General features: G+C 39.3%; 1 protein-coding gene across 1 annotated transcript; it reads left to right on the forward strand.

The window, feature by feature from the left end:
- The first annotated feature begins 3,572 nt into the window (after window positions 1–3,572).
- ZNF475 (zinc finger protein 475) lies at window positions 3,573–24,406 on the forward strand. Its single transcript, XM_073346224.2, has 5 exons — window positions 3,573–3,662; window positions 8,652–8,776; window positions 10,394–11,338; window positions 17,813–17,993; window positions 24,255–24,406. The coding sequence occupies exons 3-5, from the start codon at window positions 10,628–10,630 to the stop codon at window positions 24,404–24,406; spliced, it is 1,044 nt and encodes a 347-aa protein (XP_073202325.1). The 5' UTR covers window positions 3,573–3,662; window positions 8,652–8,776; window positions 10,394–10,627.
- The last annotated feature ends 785 nt before the right edge of the window (window positions 24,407–25,191 follow it).

A 25,191-nucleotide genomic window follows, 5' to 3' on the forward strand; every position in this document is an offset into this window, starting at 1 on the left:
TTGTTGATCTACTTGGATAAAAAGAAAATGTCAATCTTATACCAATTTATTATGAGTCATCAGAGTGTCTTGTATAATAAGTGTAAGGTCAAGTGGGAAAGCAATTTGAGAACATGGTACATTCCCTGATACCTTGGTCCACAATATGTGATGAGAAATATATAAGCATTTGAAACATAGAATGGTCCTTTTACAGTATTCACAGTATGTTTTTGATCCCAGAAAAAAATGTATAAAATAGATGCAAAGAACAGTGATACCTATCACATGTAAAACTGAGAATGATGACTTCATGAAAGTTGTTTTGAGCTGCTGAATTCCAAAGTTCTGAGTTGTGATGGCTGGACATTATAGATGCTGTAGATATGTGTAAGCCTTTTCTTTATCAATGGGTTTGCAGTATCAATGTTGCCAACTACTTTTATCCAATTATAATAAATAGCTCTTATAGAGTTGGATCTACAATTACAATTACTGGCATTGCCTTATCAGTAGCTAAAACTGTATTATGCATTATTGGAGGAAAAAGTCTATGACATGAATAAAAGAATGGATTCATGCCTTGATGCCCCTTTACCATCAGAAAAAGGCTATTTGCAGTGGCTGCCCTGGGACCTAAAAGAAAATATAGAAGTCCTTCTTTGGGTTTTAACTCTCCAGGGATATGATTCTGCAAAGTGCTGGGTGCCCTCAGCTTTCATTGGCATTCTCACTGTTCCACACAGTTTTCAATTAAAAAACAAAAAATGTAAACTCGATTCCTTCTATCACCACAGAAAAATTTGTTTACAATATGGGAAATGAGGCTTTTAAACTGTTTTAACAGGAAGTCACAGAGCGCATCCCAGAAGAGGTAATAGAATCTTGAGCCATAAGGGTGGGTGTAGGGGAGTAACAAAGGTGGGTATCCGATGCTTGCTGCTAAAGCTGGCTGGAACCTGGAATTCCAGTTTCATGGGAAATGCAGGCATTTTGATTTTTTCATTCCAAAATGAGAACAGAAAAAAATCAAAATTTCCCGTGGTACAAGTTCAAAAGTTTTGTTTTGGAAAATGGCATTTCATTTTTACCTTTTCAAAATGTTTAGTTGTGATAAGGTAAAAATCACTGTTTCAACTTTATCGACTCAGCTTTTATGTTATATTACATTATAATTTATAACATAACATAAAATTCCAAATGGGGTTAGACCAATATTATGACATAATAGTTGAATACTTTGACTTACGTTTAATTTTTATTTTATATTATAAATTGATAACTGGTTTTAAAATTGGTATTCTGGCTAGTAAATTGGTAGTGTACTTGGTAAGTAATATTTTAATTGGTAATTGGTTTGGCAGTTGGTATTCTAACTGGTCATTTCTAATTCCTATTCTAATTGGTTTGGTGATCTCACACACAGGGTGTGCAGCAAGAGAGGGAAATAATGTAAAATCCTACTTCATTATTTTCTTTACTTCCTTGTTAGCAGCATACCTGCATCACTGATAATTTCAACACAGCTCTGGTGCTAGGGTTTGTTTGCAACAGATCTCTGTTGCTTAGCAGAACACAAAACATTGTTCTTGCCAATATCTTAAATAAATGGTGTCTATTAGGCATTATTTGCAAATTTTCAAAAACTGAGGGTTGGTTTTTTATTAAGAAAGTTATGAAATGACTATAGCAGTCATGTATAAGCCCTCAGCACTATTATCATGTGCATATGCTGTGATAGGGATTTTTCCTGCAGAAATAGGTTTATTTTCCAAGGAAAAATTCAACTATTTGGCAAAATATTGAATGCTTATGGTTATGTTTGTTTACTCAGGTTAAATAAAAGTTTAGTGTTTTGTCAAACCAAGATGTCAGAGGCTGTGACACATGGCTAGAAGGGGTTAAACATTCTGCAAAATAAATAACCCTTAAAAGACATGTGGGGAGACAATGTTTGTGTTTTTGTGTATTTACATATGTATGAGTAGGGTCCACAATGTAATCAACAGTCCCTGTCTATGCTGTATTCTGATAATTCAGAGGTCAAAAAAATATCCTAGCATTTAAATGAAATGTAACACGGGATATCTCGGTATTCATCTCTCTTTGAAATGTACTGTGAATGGTGGCGTAACAAGCAAATTCCGTTAATTCATATAGCTAAGTACCGGTGATGGACTCCTTCAAAGTCATCCTAATTACCTTTTGTTCCTTGCAGAACTGCAGCTTGTCAAAAGACATGAAATTGTATTAAAGATCCTTGGATCCTGATTCTGTCATCTCAGATCTCCTTAGGCTTCATCAGGGGAAGTTTGAGTCACAAGACTGAGGTCCCAGTTATGCTGGTACGCCCTGAATATGAGATTTGGACATTGGACTATAACCCATAAACTATTTCTGAAAGAACTCTTTACAACTACAAAGCTCACCATCTCTCCTATGAATCTGAACCTCAATGAATCAAACTCATGTCTGTATGTATATTGATCGTTTAACCATACTCTTTCTCTCTTTTGTTTTTTAATAAATTTTAGTTTAGTTAATAAGAATTGGTTGTAGCATGTATTTGGATAAGATCTGAAACATTCATTAACCTGGAAGGTAATGTGTCTGATCCTCTGGGATTGGTAGAACCTTTTCTTTCATATGATTAAATAAGATTTACAGAAATTTTCATCATATTTGACGTGGGTACCTGGATGGAAGCCTAAGGGGAACTGTGTTGTTTGGACTTCTGAGTAACCAGTAAGGTAATAAGGAAGCTGTTTCATGCTGGCGTGGTAAATCTAAGTATTGGAATATCCATCAGTTTTATGGGGATTGTCTGCCCCATTCTTTGCAGTTCACCCTAATTGAGTGACCATAGCTGGCTCCTCACTAGGAACCCCGGTCACAGAGGCATACTCAGTCAGTGGGTTCTGAAGAGATCTGCAGGGCCCTCAAGACAGAGGTGAGAAAAACAGCCACGATTGCCCAATATTTACAGGCAACTGTCCTGTGGAGAAGATTAGAGGGGTAAAAAGCTGTACTAGCAGTACTGAAGAAGGTGTGTGCCCAGGAAGTTCAAGGCATGAGACATGCACTGCTGACTGATCCTGTAATTTAAGGGTATCCATCTACATCTCCTACCACACACTGACATCATTCATGTTATAACTATATCACAACTTGTGGGGGTGGGCAGGTATTCCAGCGGCAGCTCCTCCTGCATCCTACACATCCTCACCTAATGTAGGTCAGTGATTATGGAGTATTTGCAGAGCGGGGAGAGTTCTGTTCCCTCCTCTTTACCTGGTGTAGGCCAGTGATAGAGCAGCGAGAGGAAGATCTGGAGGGAGCTCCAGCTGCTGCACCCTGGCATCCCACTCCACTGAAGATGCTTGTGGGGATTGCAAAGACAGCCTCTCATTGTTTTTTCCTGAACACATCTCCTCCTTCCTTTTTCTAACCAAACAATGAAGCTGGCCAATCAGCTTCTGAGGAGCTCTGTGAATTTACATTTGTTGACACATTGCTGGGCAACGTGGGGGAGACAAAAGGGAGACTCCCATTACCATAGCAACAGAAAATGCTAACCTTCCAAGTCCTGAAAGAGAGACTTGTTCCAGTTCCAGTTCCTTGCCCACTCCTGGATGCTCACAGCAGGGATCAGTATGTAGGGAATTAGGTGCTGAAATCACAAGGTAAGTCAGAAAAAATTACACATGCAGAGCAGAAAAAATGTGGGTTGTTTTGTGTTCTTCTCAACCTGCTGTTTAAGCTAACCCCAACATACTGTAAAAATTCCAGGGCCCAGAAGTGGGGGGAGGGGCGCCCTGGGCTTCAGCTGCAGGGGGCATATTGGGCCCCCAGCTTCATCCGCCTGAGGAGCGCTGGGGCTCGAGGCTCCCAGCTTCAGCCCTGTGGGGTTCTTTGGGTGTCACCATGCCTCAGTGGGTCAGAGTTGACAATACCAGATTCAGGACAAACTGCTGAGAAATAGGGCTCACATCCCAAACTGGTAGTTATTGTATAATTAGATATACCAATGCCTGACTCTGCAACTGACCTGCTGTATGACCTGGGCAAATCACTTCACGTCTCGGTGCTGCTGTTTCCCCTCCCACCCTTTGTCTGTTTTGCCTATTTAGATTATAATCTCTTCAAGGCCCAGGCAGTCTCTTACTCCGTGCTTGTATATTGCCCTGCACACTGGGGCCCTGACCTTCTCCGGAGCCTCTAATTGCTATTTTAATATGAATAATGAATTATAATAATAATGTCCATGCCTCATGTGATGTTGGAAACCTGATTGCAATGTTGTAATTTCTATAAAATCCAAATGTGATGTCACAAACGAGATTATAACTTTTACTTTAGCCTGTTTGAGACCCCATTCATTTTCATGGATTAATGTGAAAATAAATATGGAGTTACAAGTGGGAAATGACGCCCTCAGACATCAGATAAAGGATAAGCAGCAAGAGCAGATGAACTCTTATATGATGGTGATGGGAAAAAGGCAATAGGCCAAATTCTACAGGCCTTATTAGGTGAAACTCTCATTAAATTCAGAGGGAGTTTTGACTGATTAAGGACTTAAGTGTGTAGGACTTCAAGTTAGTATTTATAAAACAGAATGTTTTTTGGAAGGTATAATTAGTTTTACTTATTTTTCATTTTACTGTTGAATAAGCAATAGTCTATCCTGGCACCAGGAGACCTTATGCTATGTGATCTTCCAAAAGATACATACTGTTCTGTGGTTGTGAATTGTCCATGTGGCATTCCTGCTAAGTGCAAAGGTGAAGTGTTGAGGATTACTAGCATTGGCCCTTGGTCAGCATAGATGTGTTTTATTGGCTAGAATTCAGTTAAGGAATCCAAACTCATAAAATGGCCTACTAATGGGTTTTGAGGGGTTTTTACATAAGAGAATCTAGAGAGGTTCCAAGTTCCAACACAGCCATGAAAGAAGTCCACAACAATCAGAATAATAGCCATGTCAGTGAGATATGCTCCTCCTGAACCTAGAGCCTTTCAAACTGAATGCTTGACCCACACATAAAAGCTAAGAGAAAATAACATGTATTGGTTATGATGCCATTGTTACAACTCTTGATTAGGATTAGTTAAAAAGTTTTATATGCTACAAGTCGTGTTCCCCATACAGAACAGGAATGTGGGTGGTCAAACTTATATTCATTACACACTTTTGATTCTGGTCTGTAATACATAAAGTGTCACTCTCAGCCTGAAGCCATTGTATTCCATATGTTTTTAATTGAATCAGACTAGTTCATTATTTTTAGAATTGCTGCTCTCAATGGGAACTGCAGGGGGTCTCAGATATTGGCAAACAGAGCTATATAAGATAGCAAACCATAACTGGTTTCCAATGTTGTATCATTTAGAAAAGAAAAAAATGTTTTATTTTACCTTTTACACAGAAGCATTAATTCAAAAACCTGAATGAATTCAATGTATTTTATGATTTAAGCTAGAGAAAGGGGGTTTTGAACTCTTCAAATACATTTTCAGTTCAAACTAAATTTATATTTACTTTCCAACAAACAAAGGTCAATTTGGCAGGAAGAAATGTAGATCAAATGGTATAATCCCCATAAGGAAGAATAATTCTGTAAGTATTTCAACAGAGAGCTTGGGAATCCAACAATAGGTTATATTGTTAATATGTTGTTTATAGCTTCCTTTATTGTTTGATTCACTGTTAATAATAAAATAGCTTGAGTCAGCCAACATTCTTCATGTGGGAATCAGTGTATTGCTTGATGTTACTTTCAAATCCTTTCAGGTGACATAATAATCAATCTGACATAAACCAGCAAATAGAACAGAAGATGATGAGTACAACCACACTAGGTTCAGAGACTCTTTAAAACTTAGCTGAACTTTCGGACGTTCACTTCCCCAGACCCTCCAACAACAATTATCTCCTCCCTCCACGTGACCCGTTAGTGGCTCCATTTCCTTCATCCCGATAAAAGGCCTTGGCTACCTTCCAACTTGTGTTCAATGGCAGTCCTCCTAAAAATCCCTTTCTACTATTTGAAAGGCCATGTAGTTACAGCAACCTTATTGCTAGGCTCTGTTGGCCAATGAATTCAAATTTTACATGTTCTGGAACCATGTGCACCTGTTGTGGAGCACACCCCACCACACATTCAGTGACTAAAGTCATTTGTAGGGTGAAGAGTTGAACCCCAGGGAAGTAATTTCAGAAAGGGCCAGAAAATTCAGAGCCCTATGAAAGGTAAGGGGCTTGCAGACTCATTATATATACAATATATAAACGTCTGAGAGTCTTGAACGTCTGAGGTTCTTGTCAACTGCTGGAAATGCCCCACCTTGACTATCACTTCAAAAGGTTCTCCCCCGCCCCCTCCGCTCTCCTGCCAGTAATAGCTCATCTTAAGTGATCACTCTGGTTACAGTGTGTATGGTAACACCCATTGTTTCATGTTCTCTATGTACATAAATCTCCCCACTGTATTTTCCACTGAATGCATCCAATGAAGTGAGCTGTAGCTCACGAAAGCTTATGCTCAAATAAATTTGTTAGTCTCTAAGGTGCCACAAGTACTCCTTTTCTTTTTGCCAATAAGTAAAAATTATCAAATAACTTTGAATAACTAACAAATTGGTAAAAGTCTAACTCTCTGTGGATAATTTGCAAACAGAAAAGGGAGCTAAATTTGTCAAATAGTTTGTTGAGAATGGTATTCACATAGCTCACCTAGCATTTAATAGGACTCGCATGTAAAATACATACATAAATCAAGGGGACAATTTACAGAAACTATAAGAAAGGCAAAAATCCCAATGTTCAAACATGCTGAGAGCTGAATTCTTGAAAGTGAATAGCCAAGTCCTTTGCTTCAGAATTTGCTCCCTCTTGTGATTGTCCAGAGCCTGGCTCTGGGGCCATTAGGAAACAGAATGGTGAGATAGTTGGAAGATCTAGATTTTATCCCTGGCACTGCCACAGACTTGTTGTGTGAGCTTATGTCAGTCACTCAACCTCTCTGTGCCTCAGTTTCTTCATCTGTTAAACAGTGATAACAGTACTTATCCTACATGCTTGTTGTGAAGCTTAGTTCATTCATGTTTGTAAAGGCTTTGAGATCTTCCAATGTCAAGTACTACAAAGGTACAAAGGATTATGGTTGTTAAATATGTAGCTGCAGCAGAAGATGCATTTATCTGAGATGGTATTTCACTGATTTTAACAGGTTTAGTGTTCAGAGCATAGGACTAGTAGTTAGGAAGTACACAGTCCAAATCTTGGCTATTCCACTGACACTCTGAAGCTTTGGGCAAGTCACTTAAAATCTCCTTATCAGTTTCCCTAGCCGTACAGTTGGGACAATAAAGCTTAGCTTTCAACCCGTGAGGATTAATTAATCAATGATTTAGTGTTTTGAAATTGTGAAGCAACTTGAAATTTGATATAAATGCTAAGTAGCAATCTCATTAAAAGCTGCTGGGATGTTCATTGTGCTTGGTATTGGTCATGGGAGTGAATGGTCTCTTATGACCAACTGTTAGCAATACATTTCATGATGGTTGCAATATAAGTGATTACATTAATAAACAGGATCACCCACACCTATATTTGAATACTCAGATCAGCACTTAGGCATGGAAAATGGGCAATTTCTTCAAAATCTAAATATCTTCTTAGAAAATGCCTCTTTTACACATTTAAATGTCTATCTGAGTATCCAGATGTGGGATCTGGATATTCTAGTAATGATTGTGATCATGTGAGTCATTTAGCATTTCATGTGCAGTGCTGAACCCTCTGAACTCTCAGTAAAGTAGGGCATGTTGAGGGTGTTTGGCAGTGCAGCTTATACAGTGAAGTTTTACTCTGAAAAGTGACTCCGTAAAAACAGCATCATACATGTCTGTTTTTTGTGCGTCTTTGTTTTTAATGCCTCCATTTCATGCATATTCCATTTGCTATGTTTACAAGTAAAACTTGCAAGACCCTCTTGGGTTCTAAAAGTCAAGTTGGGCTCTTTTTTCTGCATATGCATCACCCCCATTAATAAAGTTCATCTTCAACAGAATTGCTCAAGCATAGCTGAGAGCAGAATTTGGCCCTGCTATTAGAACCGGGTTTGCAATTCTGCTGATGCTATGGAACTCAGAGGAGAATCCATCTCCCACTCCCACAGCTGTGCTGTGCTAACAGGCATAGACATTAATAAAGATTTATTTTGGTCATTAAGGTTCCATTTCCACAAAGTTTCACTGAAAATTTCACTTTCAGGAAACCAAATTTGAAAATTGAGCTCAAGGAGTGTCATAAATGGTAAGCTAAAAAAGTACAGTTCCAGCAGGAATCTGTATTTTTATTGGTATCCAATCGTACAAAATTAATCCAAAATGAACAAAATATATGGTTGTATGTTTATTTTTTATTTAGTTGTTCCCAGAAACCTTGCAAAAATTACAGCCTAATATCTTGTATCAAAGGATGTACAGTTTATTTTGTTGCTTTCTCCAAGGAAGTGTTATGATCCAAATTTCATTGTTAATTTAATTTCCCAGTTGCATGGTGAATTTAAAGTTCAATTAAAAAAATACACGTAGTTCAAAACTTCATATTAATGGTTTTATCTAGTCTGTCAGTTACATGTCTTGTATTATTTTCTTTCATGCAGAATCACCTTCATCTGCCTGAATGCTGTCTGGATTTTCAAATTTGTTACATCTGTGGCCATGAATTTGTCTTCCAGTCAACACTAAATAAGAAATGCTTGGAAGGATGATGTCATGGAGATAAAAAGTAATTTACAGCAAGACATTAGTTTAAATGTTACATATGCAAAAATGATCAAAATACAAATCTTAGATCAGATGGAATGGTCAATATTTCCTGTATTTTCTTGAGATGAGGCACATAATATTTCTATCATGGTTGACTTCAAAGATAGAGTGGGTTTTTTACTGAAAAACTGGTTTTATGACAAGTCAAAATTTTCAGTATTTTTAATGTTCCTTTTGGATGGCAGGGGCCTGATTCCCCTCTTACTTACTGATTTTACATCAATATAACTTACTGATTTTATATCAATATAACACAGATTTACATCAGGTTTAGACTAGTATAAGTGAGAGGAGACTTTGACCTTGCACTGTTATATGTAGTCTCAGACACGGGTCGTTTAAAGTTTTTGTTTATCAAACTTAAATGTCATTGATAGTATTGTTGTTCCTTTAGTAAAATTGGGAAAGCATGGTAATCTTTCATGACCAAACTGCACAACAGGGTAAGTGGGTTGTGAAACAGGAGATTTCTGTTCTGTTCTCACCTCATCTACTGTCACTTGCTGTGTGGCCCTAGACAAGGGTTAAACTCAGATCCGCTATAAGCAGTTAGGTCAATGGAATGCACCCCTTACACCACTTCTGAATTTAGTTCTCTATGCCTAAATTCTTCCTCTCCAAAATAAGAACAATACTTCTCTGGAGCACAAGGATGTTGTGATTATTAACTAATATGTGTAAAGCGCCTTGCGATTCTTTAACTATAGGTGCTGTAGATATGCAAAGTATTACTATTTTAAGAGGAGCATAAAGATGAAAACCGGGGAGGCAAAAACTTGTGCCTCTGAGGAAGACAAGTGAGGGGCAGATTGCTCCTCCCACAAGGAACTCCAGGGAAGGAAAATTCTATAAGGGGAAACCTGTGCCGTTACCTCCATGTTGTTTCTTTGGGGGAGGGAAGGCAGATTTCCATAGAAAGCAAAGGCCTTCTGCACAGAGCTTTTGTGCCTCTGCTTTGATTCTGGGGGCCCAGTGGTCCCTCTCCATTATCTGGCACCTGGTTCCAGGGGAGCTGTGCTTCAAGGAAAAGAAAAGCAATTTTGCAATGAGTTAGAGCTTTTTAAAATCACACAGGACAGAAGAGAGAGGACATGATGTATGTCTCCCTGGACTGCCCACCCATCCCACACTCATCCGCGGACCTACAGAGAGCTATCTGCAGGGTCATGGGTTGATGAAGGGTGGACACTGCTGATGAGGGTTGTGCGCTAGCACTGGGAAATTTCATGAAGTATCATTTTGGTCAGGAATGAAAGTAACAAATTCTGGGTTATGTTTACAGTTGTATTAAGCTCAGCAGATTTGATTCAACTGGGTTCATACAAACCTTTTATCCGTATTTTGCTTCTCCTGGCTTTGCACCCCACAAGTTTACAGTTTTGAGTTTCAGATTTATATAATAAAATAATTTAGCAGATGACACTGTGGGTCAACCATCTTATATGGCCTTGCTTATTTGTATGGGACTTGAAAGTATAGCATGGTGGTAAGGCAAATGGAGTCTACTTTACCCCTGGTTGCCAACCTTTAACAAGAGATAGTGTTTATTAATTTCTTCTTATATAATTTGTTTCAGGATAAAACAAAACAAAAAGGCAAAACAAAAAAACTGCAACAAAAAACTCCCACAAACCCTTGCCACTGAAACATCACAATCAGATTGCTGGAAATATGCCTCAACTCCATGCAGCTCCCCTATACTCTGATAACTTCTGACCTGCGAAGCAAAGTCAACAAAAATGAGCATCACATTGAAAAAAGGCCATCTCAAGTAAAGTAGAGAGAACATTCCTGGAACATTGTATTCTTCATGGAAACAACTGTAAAGAAAAAGAGTTTGAGCAAGCATAATAAAACTCCGCCAAGTGCTGGAAGGGCCCCTGCTAATATCTCTACCATCCTGCCTTCAAAACAGATTGCGACACCCAGTGTGTCAGATCTTCCCAGAGTTTTGCCAGAAATAGCGAGTTTAGATTCCATAGTAAAAGCAAGCCCTGGGAAAAGGAGACCAGGCACCGTAATAATATCAAAACGGTCGAACACTACAAACATGTCTCAGAGTCAGTTGAATCGCCCAGTCATTCCATCAAAGAGACCTGGCTTTAGGGTGTGCTATATCTGTGGCAGAGAATTTGGGTCACAATCTCTTGCCATACATGAACCCAAATGCTTGGAGAAGTGGCGTATTGAAAATGACAAATTACCAAAGCATCTCAGAAGAGCAGAGCCTGCTAAACCTCAGTCCCTCACTGGTGGCGCCTATAATATTAAGGCTGCAAATGAGGCAGCTTATCAGAGTGCTCAACCTCAGCTCTTACCCTGTGAAAACTGTGGTCGCACTTTTCTTCCTGATCGTCTCCCTGTGCACCAAAGGAGTTGCAGACCAAAGGATGGTGGCCTGGGCCCTTCAAGCTCTAACCCCCCTAAATCTGTTAAAGGCCCTAGCTCTGGCCTTGTATCTGCAGCACGTACTGATCAATCTAGTAAAGTTCAACAAAAAAGTGGGGCCATACCAGACAAGGTAAATTATTATGCATATGACCTATGAAAGAGACATGATTGTTTTGCTATAGATACCCCAGAGACTAGAGATGAGTGAACTTTCATCAGATCTTAAATTTCAAGGCCTACTTTTTTCAAAGGCATCTTTTTGCTCCATGCAAATTCTTACCAACTGAGCAAGATTGGAGTAAGAGGGGAATAATGTGTTTGGAAGGGAAGGCATAAAATATTTTAATCCTATTTATCCCTGTTTCTTTGATCTTACTTGTTGAAAGGAGATATTTGGGTTCTCATTTTCATGTTCCTGTGGGAGATGTATCCCCAGAAGAGGCCATTATGCACTATAGGTCATTAAGAGATTATGTCAAGCTGCTTAAGCAGGCTTTGCATTTTCTAGTATGTTTTAACAGACATCAGATGTTTGTATTTAATTAACACGAGCCCTAATGTTTTCTTGGACTTTAATCATTCCAGAGATTTATATTTTTTAAATGTTAGATTTAACCATGAATAAAATCATTGGGTTTTGCATGTTCAAAGCCAGCAACTCAGAATACAATGAAAAATAAGTAAACAGACTGCAGTTTTTTCCACTGAATTTGATGAAGGAGCCAAGATTAATGGGACCAATTCTAACTTCAATTTATATGCAAGAAGCTACATGAACATTAACAAAATGGAGCCTATATTTTTTTGTTTCTGTACCAACTTTGGAATGGTACTTTATTTTGGCTGAATTTTTTTTTAAAAAACGCCTAAAGTTAAGCATCTAGATCCATAATTAGGTGCCTAAATGAGTGGCCTGATTTCAAAAGTGCTGAGCATCCAACTTCATTTGATTTCAATGGAGCCACACTACTGTAAAAAAGGGAACATGCATGGTCCAGTGGTTAGCGCATTAGTCTAGCATTCAGGAGACCCATGTCATTATTCTGTTACAGATTTCGTACAAGACCAGCTAAGTCACTTAGGCTCAGATTTTTAGAAATATTTAGGTGTTGCTCTGCTCAGCATTGCAGTGTCTAATTCCCATTTTGGTCACCTTTGAAAATGGGACTTAGCCATCAAAGTTACTTAGGCCTTGCAGTGCTGAGTGTGGCAATGCCTAAATATCTTCATAAATCGGGGCCTTAGTATCTCTGTGTCTCAGTTTCCCATCTGTGTGCGTAAGGAGGGGGCTATAATAGTACTTCCCTAGCTCACAGGGGTGTTGTGAGGACAAATACATTAAAGATTGTAAAAGTGAGCTGTAGCTCACGAAAGCTTATGCTCAAATAAATTGGTTAGTCTCTAAGGTGCCACAAGTCCTCCTTTTCAGATACTACAGTACTAGTAGCTATATAAGTACATAAGATAGATAGACAATGGTGAATAGACAGTAGGATTCTTCACCACATGTTCACATGGCATAGGATATATGAAGTAATGCAAAATGCTATATAAATGCTATGGTTGTAGAAAAAAGTACATTAACCTTGTATTGTTACATTGTATTATCAACCAAATAGCTTGTATCATTATGTAATATAGTGTAATTGTACAATGAAATACTATTATAATGCATATGAATTAAAATTGCTCTTTATGTACAATTTCATGTTTACTGAAGAAGAAAAATTAATTAAGAGAAAAATATTTTTTTAAAAAATAAAAGAAAAAAAGTCCATAATTATAGTGATGTACAGAAAAGGTTCTACGGAAAAAGTGACTTTGTAAAAATGATAACCTCTTACTCAACAGATGTGGGTGCATTCAATCACATCTGCTGACTTGATTCGCAAAAATAAGTTATTACTGCTTTTTACTCCTCTTAATACTGCACAGCCAGTGTAGCCAAGATGACGTGAACTGGATTTTAATCTTTCTTGTGCATCATTACTTTGTTTACTTATTTCCAGTCAGTTCATTCCACTGACATTGATGGGGGCTGTACAGGTCTGACTGACAGTGTAATATTAGTGATGATGCACAAGAAGGAAAGAACCCAGCTTGATTTTCAGGTCTGAGGATGAGTTTGCAGTGCTGGCCACAAGAAAAGAAATCTCTTCACTGGTAAATTGAATACATCTAGTATGGGAATTCTTCAGCAGTAATAGAAAAGGAACCATACACTGCATTTTTACATTTACAGAACCTCTCTTCTGTGTAGACCTGCACTTTCAAAGCAGAGATGGGAGTGGAAAGAGAGAGAGAATTATAATGGGAACATCATCTCAATTCTCTGAGTAGCATAAAGACCACACAAGAAATAGACCATCTGTAGAGCTTAATTTTTAGTCATCTTGTCCAGTTTTCACTGTATTTTTCCAGCAAATACTTGTAACTATTGTTTATGTTGCCAGCTACACAACAATTTACTAATGTGTTAATATTATGTTAAAAATAAATAATGGCTAATTAAGTAATAGCAAACAGCTTTGCAGCATAGAGGGAAAGAGCTGGGCTGGTGGCAGGAGAAGTTTGGAAAATACAACATGCAGTCATACCTAGTTAATGCAAAGTAGAAAGAGCTGCATCTCAGCCCTGTTCACCTGAAGGAATGTTGCCACAGGGCATGTCTTTTGAGGGACAGGAGAAGGATCAGAAGAAATTAATAGAGGGCTTCTTGGTGAGGAAAATAATCCTGGGCAGTCCATGTTATATTTATCCAAACTACTTTGGTCCAGAATCAGCAAGTCAATTAAGCACATGTGTAAAATCAAGTGTTTTGCTGAATCAAGTCCTTTTATGAATATTTAGTAAAATATATATATATTAAGAGAGTCTCTGTGCCAACAGTTACATTAATATTTATAATCAGAGACCATCAATAGATTCATAGATACTAAGGTCAGAAGGGACCATTATGATCATCTAGTGAACATAGAATCTCACCCATCCACTCCTGCGAAAAACTCTCACCTATGTCTGAGCTATTGAAGTCCTCAAATCGTGGTTTAAAGACTTCAAGGAGCATAAACTTGCATACCCCAATTCTGGGCTAGCACTAGCCAGAGGAACCTCATGGCTCCTCTAATTTGTCCCTGTTTCCAGTGGTCTAAAGGAGTCATTACAACTGAGTATCACTGAAATGAAGGGATGTCCTGCCACACACTTTCCCCTTTGCAAGTCCCCTGTGCAGGGAGTTGGATCAGAGGGTGAGGTAGGGTCAGTTATACAGACTCTGCACCACCTGGGGATTCCTCCACACTGGAGAATCCTGAAACAGTTGGTACCACTAAAGCACCTCTTGAGCTTCTATGTGCCACCAATGCAGGATAAAGCAACCATGGGGAAGCAAACAATGTGGCCCACTGTTTTTATGCTAGCTCTGATTTTCTTCTAATCTTCTGCCAAATCTTTTGTCCAGCTGTAGAGAAAGCTAGTTGATGTATTACTGATTTGTTAGTTCAAAGTTGTTTTTTAATCCAAAGTATGGATTTTAATGGAAACTATGGACTCATTTACATTAATTGAGTCTGACGATATATAAACCAAACAATAGCCTATGCCTAATTGACTTTCGGAGATTAAATCAGTTCTGAAATCCCTCTTCTTGGATCCTATTTGGATTATATAGTGATACATTAAGATGTTGTCAGTAAGGCACATAATTATATTATTTAAATCCAGTCGTGTACTACAGAGAATGCACTACTCTTTCATAGAAAAAAAATGGTTGCTACTTCCTATGCAGATTGATATTAATGAAATGCTATAAATGTTCTTTTTTCTGCTTTCTTTGGCAACAGATGTTGATAACTTTAATCCTAAAATCCTACCAGCTGGATCTGTAGCATCTGGTGCTGCCATCTGCTGTTTATTCCCTACTGTAATGTTTTACCCACAAAATAAAAATGTTAGCCACCTCTCTCTTCTGCATTACTGTACATCTTAACACAGAATCAGTCTGGTACTCCAGCAAAATCTTTACACCATTCACCTGATCTTCCACAAAACTGTGTAATGAGATCATAGAATTAGAACTTTTTCAAATAGCATGTATTGCCAAACAACATGGGCCTGCTCCTGCTCTCATCGAAGTCAATGACAAACTCTCCATTAATTTCAGCAGGAGCTGATTTGGACACTTTGTTAGAAGGTAATTCACAAAAATATGAGGACATAGAAAAGGATAGATAAAAATGGACAATAAAACATTTGAGTGAGTTTCATTAAGAAATATCATGATGGGTGTGGATGTTCCCCTCTCTCCTCTCTATAGTACCGTGCACTTTACTTCTGAGTTTCAAAAAGGTAGCACTTTTTGAATAAAATGGAAAACTCAGATAATTCCCATGCGGTTACATATGTATTTATCTACGGTGTCAAACAGAATTACCTTTTTATTACTACACTTAACTAGATAAATATAGGGGTCAGTTCTGGCTTCTATTCTACACCATTCCTGTCAGTATGGCCAGTCCCGCACTGAGGACATTATGATAGCCTGTGACAAAGAGACAATCTTTCTGATACTAATAAGATTCATACTAGAGAGACTTCCACCCCTACGCTAATGTCCTTAACTGTCGGACAGGTTGGGATGGGTGAAAAAAAGTCTGCTTTCCAGGAGCCTGATTCTGCTATTAATCTTTTATACTTCTTTCTCTGCTCCATTGTTCACATGTGAGCAGTGCTGGTCAGAATTCTGGTACCCTGTCATTCAGTTAGGTAGATAATTTGATGAGTGGGAACTTTTGGCTCGTCCAGTACTAGATGAAAAATTATTATGCTCTTAAGGGAAGTTTGCGACCCAGTCAAATTGAATGCCATAACAAACCAAAAATATACCTCTCAGGTAAGTACCATGTTCTACAAAACAGGCTTGGAAAAAGAAATTACTGTGCATATTTTGTTCATTGTTGAAAATATATAGCCTTTGAGTTTAATAATTGTATTCATGGTAGTGAAGACAATAAATGGTCATAACCTTGTAAAAAAGGACACTCACTAGAAGAAAGTCTTAATGACTTTGTCAGGTATTTGGAGCTATTTTTATGAGGACATATTTCCTCATGACATTGGGCATTAATGTGATCACTCTTTTTACAAGTGAAAAACAAAACCGTGAACAGTAAGTAGCAGACTGTTTAGTAACTGTCCTATGAGTAGTCTGGGTTGGAAAATTCCTTGAACTGAGATCTGATGATTTCCAAAAATAATTTACTTCCAAACAATAATCATTCAAAATGTGACATTTGGGCAGGACAGTTTAAGGAGGAATAAAAATTAATGTTAAATACCAGTGGTTTTAAAAATCCCAAAGAAACTCACCATCACAGAGATTCCATGGTTTAACAATCATCTCTTATGACAAATAGCAAGGAGAACTTTCTTTCACATTTTGTATTTTAGTTAGCTCTGGTATGTGTATCTGTGGAGGTGGGAGAGAATTTAACATGTAGCATGGGTTCAGGACAGGTATCGTGCCATCCTGAAGGTGATCTAGTTCAGTTCTGAAGTTTCTCTCTGGTCTTCAGTTTTCTTTAGAAAAATATTTGCATGCTGTTGAAAATTATAATAAGGAGCCATTTTTTCTTACATTTTTTTAACGTGCGTTTCTAAATAAAGCCCAAGTAGACTTCTGTCTACAGTACATCTTTCATCAGACTTCCCTACTCTCCTCCACCAAGGTGCTTCAGCTATGATCTCGAGGGACAATTTCCAAGGCTTGGTTAGATGTGCTTATTCAGTCTCTAGCCTTTCTGCTGAGAGTGCCAGAAAGAGTGCCAGCTGCAACCGTGAGTTTTGTGATGTGGATGTCTTTTTGTGACGTGGCTGGCACAGGACTGAGACCACTAACTCGTTCTCACATAAGCCACAAGCAGTCATCCAATGGCAACTTTTTGCAGTGTTGTAGCTCTGTGTAGTTTGAAAGTTTGTGCCTTCCACCAACAGAAGTTGGTCCAATAAGAGAGATTATCTCGCCCCCCCGCTTGTGTCTATCCAATGGTAATGATGGCCTGTCACTTCAGAATGAAAGTGTGGTGGAGCTGAGATAAAAAGTTACCCCTCTCCCGTAGGACACCTTTTTAAAGAGAAAGCTATTTGCTTTGATGGTGACCCTTTTGTGTTCCCCCCAATATCATTGGAGGTATCTTATTTTAAATAATTATTTTCTCCTGAGTTAAACTACTCTTTTTCTGCTTGATCCCATACTTAAATGATAATTTTTTATTTAGTATGCTGATCCACTGCTATGGCTATGACTGTGATGGTAGGAGTAGAAGGCTTTAAAACTAACCAGTCAAAGAATAATGAAGTGACATCCATGAATTTTCAGCCCAGAGTCTGGAGCATCTACCTGCTCAAGTGGCCATTTAATAAAGGAGGGACCTTTATGGGTTTAGGGCCTGAACCAAAGCCCACTGAAGTCAACAGAAAGACTCCCATTGATTTTTGTGAGCTTTGGATCAGTTCCTTAAATATGATCATTTTCCATTAAAATCATTATTGTCTAAAATGAGTTCTGAAAACAATAATGCTTCTTTACTGCAATTGTTGTTTGCAGCCACCAGCCATCAGACGGCCTCCCACTGTTGTTTGTTATATATGTGGCCGTGAGTTTGGAACTAAATCTATTGGCATCCATGAACCACAATGTCTGAAAAAATGGCATAACGAGAATGACATGCTACCCAAACATTTACGAAGACCTGAACCTAAAAAGCCAGAAGTCAGATCCTTAGGAGGTAAGCTACAGACCAAACAAGAGGAAATGGGAGGGTGTAAGTTGGAGGGAAAAAATAGTTTTAAAGAGAGAGAAATGTTTTACATGTAATTTTGTGTTCATTCGTATGAAACAATCTATTTGTGATAGAGTTTAGCTTGTTTTAAGCATCCTATTTTTTCTTTTGCCAAATCAGTGTCAGTTACAGGTGCTCTGTGCCTCTCAAGTAAGGGCCCCTTATATGTCAATCCCTTCTGAATCTAAAACCAGCCATTTGCAATCTGCTTCGTAACTAAGTCCTTCACGGGCATTACTCTGGGCTACTTTCTGCACCATAGGAAGGCACATTTTCAAGCAGGACAGTTCATCCAAGATCAATATGCAAGTACAACTGTTACAGGGTTCAGGGTGCAATCCAGACAAGTTAGGGCCGCTGGAGGGGCCACGCTGAGAATGGTCAATAAGGGTGAACTGCAAAAAATGGGGCAAATCCCCCAAACTGGTGGTTTATTCTTATAATTAGATTCACCAAGCCAGTCAAAAAACACTTTCTGTAAGACCTTACTGGTTACCAAGAAGCTAAAATATCGTTCCCATTTAGCAATCCAGTCTTTGGCTCCCACCCAGACAGCCAGGTCAAATATGGTGTGGATTACTTAAAATCTAAACCATATATAAAGTTCTACCAATTCCAAGAGATCAGAGATCAGACAATGAATATTTCAGATTTTACCCAAATACATTCTTATGGCCAATTCTTATTAACTAATCTACGTTTTATTTAAAAGGAAAAGAAAGAGTTACTGGGGTTAAAAGATCATTATACCTACAAATATGAATAAAGTTCTTAGGTCATAGCAAAGATGGTGAGCTGCTGATTTGCAAAAACTCCTTCCAGAATCAGTTTAATAATAGGCAGTCCATGTATAGACTTTGTTCAAATTCTTCCATAAGAATTTGCAGGGGCAGTCCAGGGTACCTGGAGACCTCAGTCTTGTGGCTTGAACTTCCCCTGAAAAAGTTGAGGCAGTTCTGAGATGGCAAGGATCAGGACTTAGAGTTCATTTATAGTCCTCTAGTAGGCTATGGTAGCCTTTTGACAGCAGATAACAGAGCGGGCATTCCTTGAATGAAGAATAGGTAATGCACATCATTGCTTTGACGTAAATCTCTATTTACTAGACACAGACCAGTAACTAGCTGCATTTATTAGGATAAGGTAATTTTACTACAGACTTCAGAGACATAAAGACAATGATATTATTACATCACAAATTTCATCTAAATGTTAACATTCCCTTTTGATCTCTGAATCCATAGAATATAGTAACAAACAGGAATAGATGTTTATCATCCACAAGCTAATATGGTTACATTGTTAAAATCTAACAAGATAAAAGTAAACACAGACAAATACAATTAGTATCTTCTTCTAATTCTCTAATAATACAGGTTAACATTTCAAATAATTTAATCTACTTTAACATGGCTTTGATAACTATCTACAAGAATGGCCCTGTTTACCATTTCAGTACTTCTCTAATACATCCTTAAGGTTGATTTTGGGTGTCTACAGCCCTCCTCCCAGCAGGCTCCTTTCTGCTAGGAGCTCCCTGAGTGCTATAAAACCCCCACCTGTCCTGAACAGATGAGTTTCCTTTGATTAGGGCTTTCCTTTCAGCCTAAATGTCCTCCAGTTTACAGCCTAATTGAGCCATCTGACCTATGTTACTCTCTTCAGTTACTTGGGGAGCACACTGCATCACAAGCTTCTGTTGTTTTGATTCCAACATACTTAATTTACATAGGAGACAGGTAAATAGTTACCTTCTCTCCTGTCTGGGAGGGAATCTGTTTCTCCCTGTTCGGCCACAGACTTTAAAACATAGTATCAATGAGTCTCCATAATTCCTTATATAGTGTTAATACAGGCATTTCACAATGATATTAATCACCAGGGTGTCATTAGCTTTAAGAAAAGACCTCGCTCTAAATACTTTTGTAACACAGTAATGTTGTATACAATCAGGTGATGCAACTGCTTATCACTTGAGCTTCAGCCCTTTTCTTTATAGACCCATAAACCTTTAAATAATTCTTCTGAGGGTTACCCCTCAAAGTAAAATGTATTCAAGCTGTAAGGAAGGCAACAAATAGTCTGATGCTGAGGGAGCTTCATACTCTTTCTTCCCCAGCTTGTGTTTGCTGAAATGCAAATTGTTCTGTTTCCTGCCATCTCTTCCCCCTGCTGTCTTGATGTTTACTTTTTGTATGTAAATTGAGGTAAAGACACCTGCCTTTAAAAATAAAAGGAGTACTTGTGGCACCTTAGAGACTTTATTTGAGCATAAGCTTTCGTGAGCTACAGCTCACTTCAGAGCTGTAGCTTTTTGCAGATACAGACTAATATGGCTGCTACTCTGACACCTTCCTTTGTTTAAGATAGACCTGTTTAACAACTCTTCCTGACATACCTGGTTTAAACACTCTTTAGTCATAATTCTAGCATATATCCATATCTTTTAATACCCACTGGGTACATACATCACATGATCAGTCAGATATAAGTTTTCAAATGATACCTCACAAGGCATATTTTGTACAAAGAATTTAGTACAACAGCATGTAGGGTGTGAATACATGGGGTGCTTAGTGTCACACTGACATATGCATTCATTAGAACAAAATATCCTCAGGCAAGAGCAATTTGGGGACTAATACCTCAGCCAGCTTTTACACCTATAATGTTGGCCATTTGAAAACAAACTAACATTTGCCAATGGTAACCACAAAATGGTGTCTGAGATACCAGAGTTTTAACCCTACCCTAGTAGTAATACCAATGCTAACTATGTAGTAACTATTAGCACATGTTGCCATTTTAAAAGCAGCTACTGTATACACTACAGTACAGCATTTTGCTCTTCATTATATATATATATATATATATATATATATATATATATATATATATATATAAATTACAATACCTTATGCAATAAGACAGTTGCATTGATCTTTCTACTGTCTCTAAACCCTAATAGCTTAATACAAATACACTTCCCACTGTGACATATGGAAGCCTAACTACAGTGGAAAATACTGTATGTGACATAAAATAAACATTCATTTCCTCTCACTTATTCAATGATTGCAATTTTGCCCAATTCTGCAAGTTGCGGAGTTTCCTCACTTCCCCTCCCCAGATCAATGAGAATTGGCAGTGCCCAGTGTCTTGCAGGATTGAACCCTTACATTCACTCTGTGCATATGTCTTCACAGCAGAGTTAGCTCCGGCTGTTATTTGAGTGTTGCCTGTAAACCTCCCTCCTGTCCACACATAAAACCCTCTTTCCCATCTTGAGTGATGCTTTCAGCCTGGGTTTGCTGGCAAGCTTGGGGTGTGGGTTACAGCCAGGGTTCTGCTTTCACTCGGGCTGGTGACTCACCCAGTTTGCAGTGAGGATGTAGGCTAACTCATTCAAAGTGTTGATAGCCCTTCAGTTCCTTCCCACATTTTCCCTTGGAGAGTGGCTCTGCTGACTACAGCACAAAGAACCATGGGATATGCTCCCAGGAGTCTCAGCAACAGATACAGGTGAGTGCAGCAACAGTGAGGACACAGTAACTCGAGTATTGTTTTGCAGTATGGCTGCTCTCAGCCAGACTAGGCTAACCTGAGTGCCTGAATTAACCCAAGTTAATTCTGCAGTGAAGACATACTCTGAGAAGACATTTTCATTTCATTAGCTCTTTTTATGATTGTCACTTTTATTACTACATACCAGGAGTAAAAATAAGAGAAAAAGATAGAGGACTAGATCTGATAGAGGAGGGCATAGCTGGGTAAAAAAGGAATACTTCAAGGTTTTGTGGAACAGCAGCATTCTGAGCCACTAGCTATCTTGGGGAAGTGGGAGGAAAAGAAAGTATCTACTCTTAGGGCTTGGCTACATTTGCAAGTTAGAGCACATTAAAGCAGCTCCAGGCACCCTAGCTCAGTACTCATCCACACTGGCAAGGCACGTAGAGCACTCTGACTCCACGGCTAGAGCGCTCCTGGTACTCCACCTTGGCAAGAAGATTAATGCTTGGTGCGCTTGGCTGAAATGCCCGGGCATCAGTGTGAACAAGGTGTTGTATTACTGCACTCTGATCAGCCTCCGGAAACGTCCCATAATCCCCTTAAGTCAAGTGGCCACTCTTCTCATTGTTTTGGAATCGCTGCAGGAATGCGGATATGCCCTTGGAAAGCTCCGTTTCTGACAGCCGGCTGCTTATCTGCTCCAAGACAAAGCAACCATTACTGTGGAATGCTGTGTGTGAGAGAGAGAGGCGGGGGAAAGAGAGGAGGTCTGCTGCTGTCTGAATTTACAAGACAGCATGCTGACATGCTTGCAGCCCCCCAAAACCCACTCTCTCTCCCCCACATACACACAACACACTCCATGTCACACTCCACCCCATCCCACCCCCATTTGAAAAGCACGTTGCAGCCACTTGCATGCTGGGATAGCTACCACAATGCACTGCTCTCTGTGGCCGTTGCAAGAGCTGCTAATGTGGCCACACAAGTACACTTGAAGCTGTCAGTGTGGACAGATTGCAGCGCTTTCCCTACTGTGCTCTACTCAGGCTGGTTAAACTCAAAACGCTCTACATCTGCAAGTGTAGCCATGCCCTTAAAGAAATCAGCACAGCAGGATGCACCTTTATGAATCTGCATGTTGCCTCACTCCTATGCAGTCCTACAAGGTGTTGAGTACCTACTGTGAGGTGCTATGTGCCCACAGATCCCAAGGAGGCACTTGACAGCTTCCACAATATGGTCCTAAGTGTCTGCTGCTGATAGGTTGAATAGCACCATGTTTGAGCAAAAACTATGTGCTCCCCACTCTCCTGTCCCCAAGAAAATAATCTTCCTTTTGTTCTTTTTTGCTAAGATGATTCCAATCATCCAGAAAATGCAAACTACCGCCCAAACCACACACACACACCACATGTCTCACAGTTTTATAAATGGAGGAGGAGGGTAGCCTTTTTGGTGAATGGAACAAGCAGTGTTCTAAAGAGAGGTACCGAAATGAGATCTGTTTACATAAAACTTTGTATAGTTGACATATTTTTTTAAAAAAAAATAAGTGTGACTGGAGAGAACCACTGAACTGATTGCAGTTTTTTTGTTTTCTGAATGCAACAAATGCCTGTAGGGAGAAAGTCACCTCCTTTCCTTTTCTGTCTCTCTCTTTTTATTCAATAAACTTTCCAAAGTACAGAAAATACACATTCATTTCCTGCAAAAGAAAGGGGTATTTGCCTCAGCCAAAGAAAGAAACACCAGTCGGTTGCTCATCTAGCAAAAAGAACATTAGGAACAGGCGTATTAAGAGATCTAAGGGTTATTGTGGTTATGTGAACTGTTGGATATGAATCATATTAAAACTGCCTGGGCCCTTCCTGAAGAGATCCATATCGTGCCAGTGACAGAAACCATGGAATATTTTAAAAATGCATGGGAGCTTTTTTAAATAGACTGGTGCTCGCAGTTTGAAAACAAGGTGAAAGAAAACAAGGTTTTATGATACAAATTAAGTAGCTGAAATAAACTCCAGCTATTTCTTTAGAGCCTGATCCTGTACTCGTAATGCAGGTAAACTCCCACTGAAATAATTGTGAGTAAAAATTGAACAAAATACTACATGTGTTTAGGAAAGGACTGCAGAACCAGTCTCAATGACCTCAGTGGGTGTTTTGCCTGAGTAAAAACTGCAGGATTTGTCCATAAGAGGTTTTGGGCTAATCTCACTCCTATTCAAGTCAATGGCAATACTCTTGTTGACTTAAATTGGAGAAGAATTGGGCCCTTTGCTCAGACAAACACAGATGGGACATACACAACATACATTTCCTCCCATCCACTTGGTCAGATAATACAGACTCATTGAGCAGAACTTGAAATAAGGCCAAGAAAGCGAAACTTTGCTGATAATAATGTGTATACAAAGATGTAAATAATTAATTAAGAATTCATACCGTAACACAAAGAGCAATGTTTTCTCCTTGCTTTAGTACAATACAGAATGACTGAGTTTATAGTTAAGTTTATTCAACCCCTGGGACTATAAGCAGGGCTTTTTTTTTTCTTTTTTTTTTTTCAAAAGCAAGATGATTTGGTTAAAACTAAAAGGCTCAGTCAACAGGTATTTCCTGAAAATATTTTCCATAAAGAGCTGAATATGGCTCTCCAGAATGAAAACTAATACTTTCTTTTTTAATTTTCCAGCCAAAGGTTTCTATGATCTTGATGCTCTAAATGAGGCTGCCTGGAACAGTGCCCAGAGCCAGTTAGTTCCATGTGATATTTGTGGGCGTACTTTCCTGCCAGACAGACTGATTGTCCACCAGCGATCCTGTAAACCGAAACCAGCAAAGTAAAGTACCCCCCTCCCCCCTCAAACACACACCTTCCAGCCAAAGCATTAAAGGAATAAAATCCTGCTTGGAAATAAAAGGCATAGCTCAGAGGCTCTGTAAAATCACGGTGATGTAGAAACATGTTCAGATCATCTCCTTGGTAAAAACAACAGTAGCCACTATAACATAGGCCAAATACAGTGATTTTTTAGCACATCATTATAGAAATGGAAAACATATCTCGTCATTTCTGTGCTCTGAAGGGTGCAGCACAGAGCTCATAGTTCAGGGGTGCCAGTAAGGTGCCTGTAAGCCACCTCCTGAGCCTGTGCTATTCTGGGGGGGCTGTAGTGGGGCAGTCACCCCGCTCTGGCTCAGAAGGGGTTAAAAGCCAGCCCCTGGAGAGGGCTGGGGCTGAGAGAAAAGGCTAGGCTGATTGGGCAAGCAGCCATAGCAGGGGCCATGCCCCAATCAGGCCACAGCTGGCGCTATAAAAGGGCTGTGAGCCAACAGCTTAGGCCCTCTCTCTCTTGAGAGGGAGAAGGACCTGACTGCCTAGGAGCTGAGCCGGGTTCCTGAGAAGAGTAGTGCTGGGGCGCTCCAGCCTGGTAACTCCCCAGGCTGCAGGCCTTGTGCAAGGCCTACAGAGGTACTGGGGCTGCAAAGGGATAGCCTGGGGTTAGGCAAAGGCAGCTGATGAGTGGTTTACAGGCTGCCGTCTGCCCCAGTGAGTGGGGGCTAGATGATGACTGGCAGTTGCCACTGAGGCAAGGTGGGGATAGAGGGTGGGGGTTGCCCTGGGAGGA

This window comes from Lepidochelys kempii, chromosome 5 (genome assembly GCF_965140285.1).
Source record: "Lepidochelys kempii isolate rLepKem1 chromosome 5, rLepKem1.hap1, whole genome shotgun sequence".
NCBI classification, from domain to species: domain Eukaryota; kingdom Metazoa; phylum Chordata; order Testudines; family Cheloniidae; genus Lepidochelys; species Lepidochelys kempii.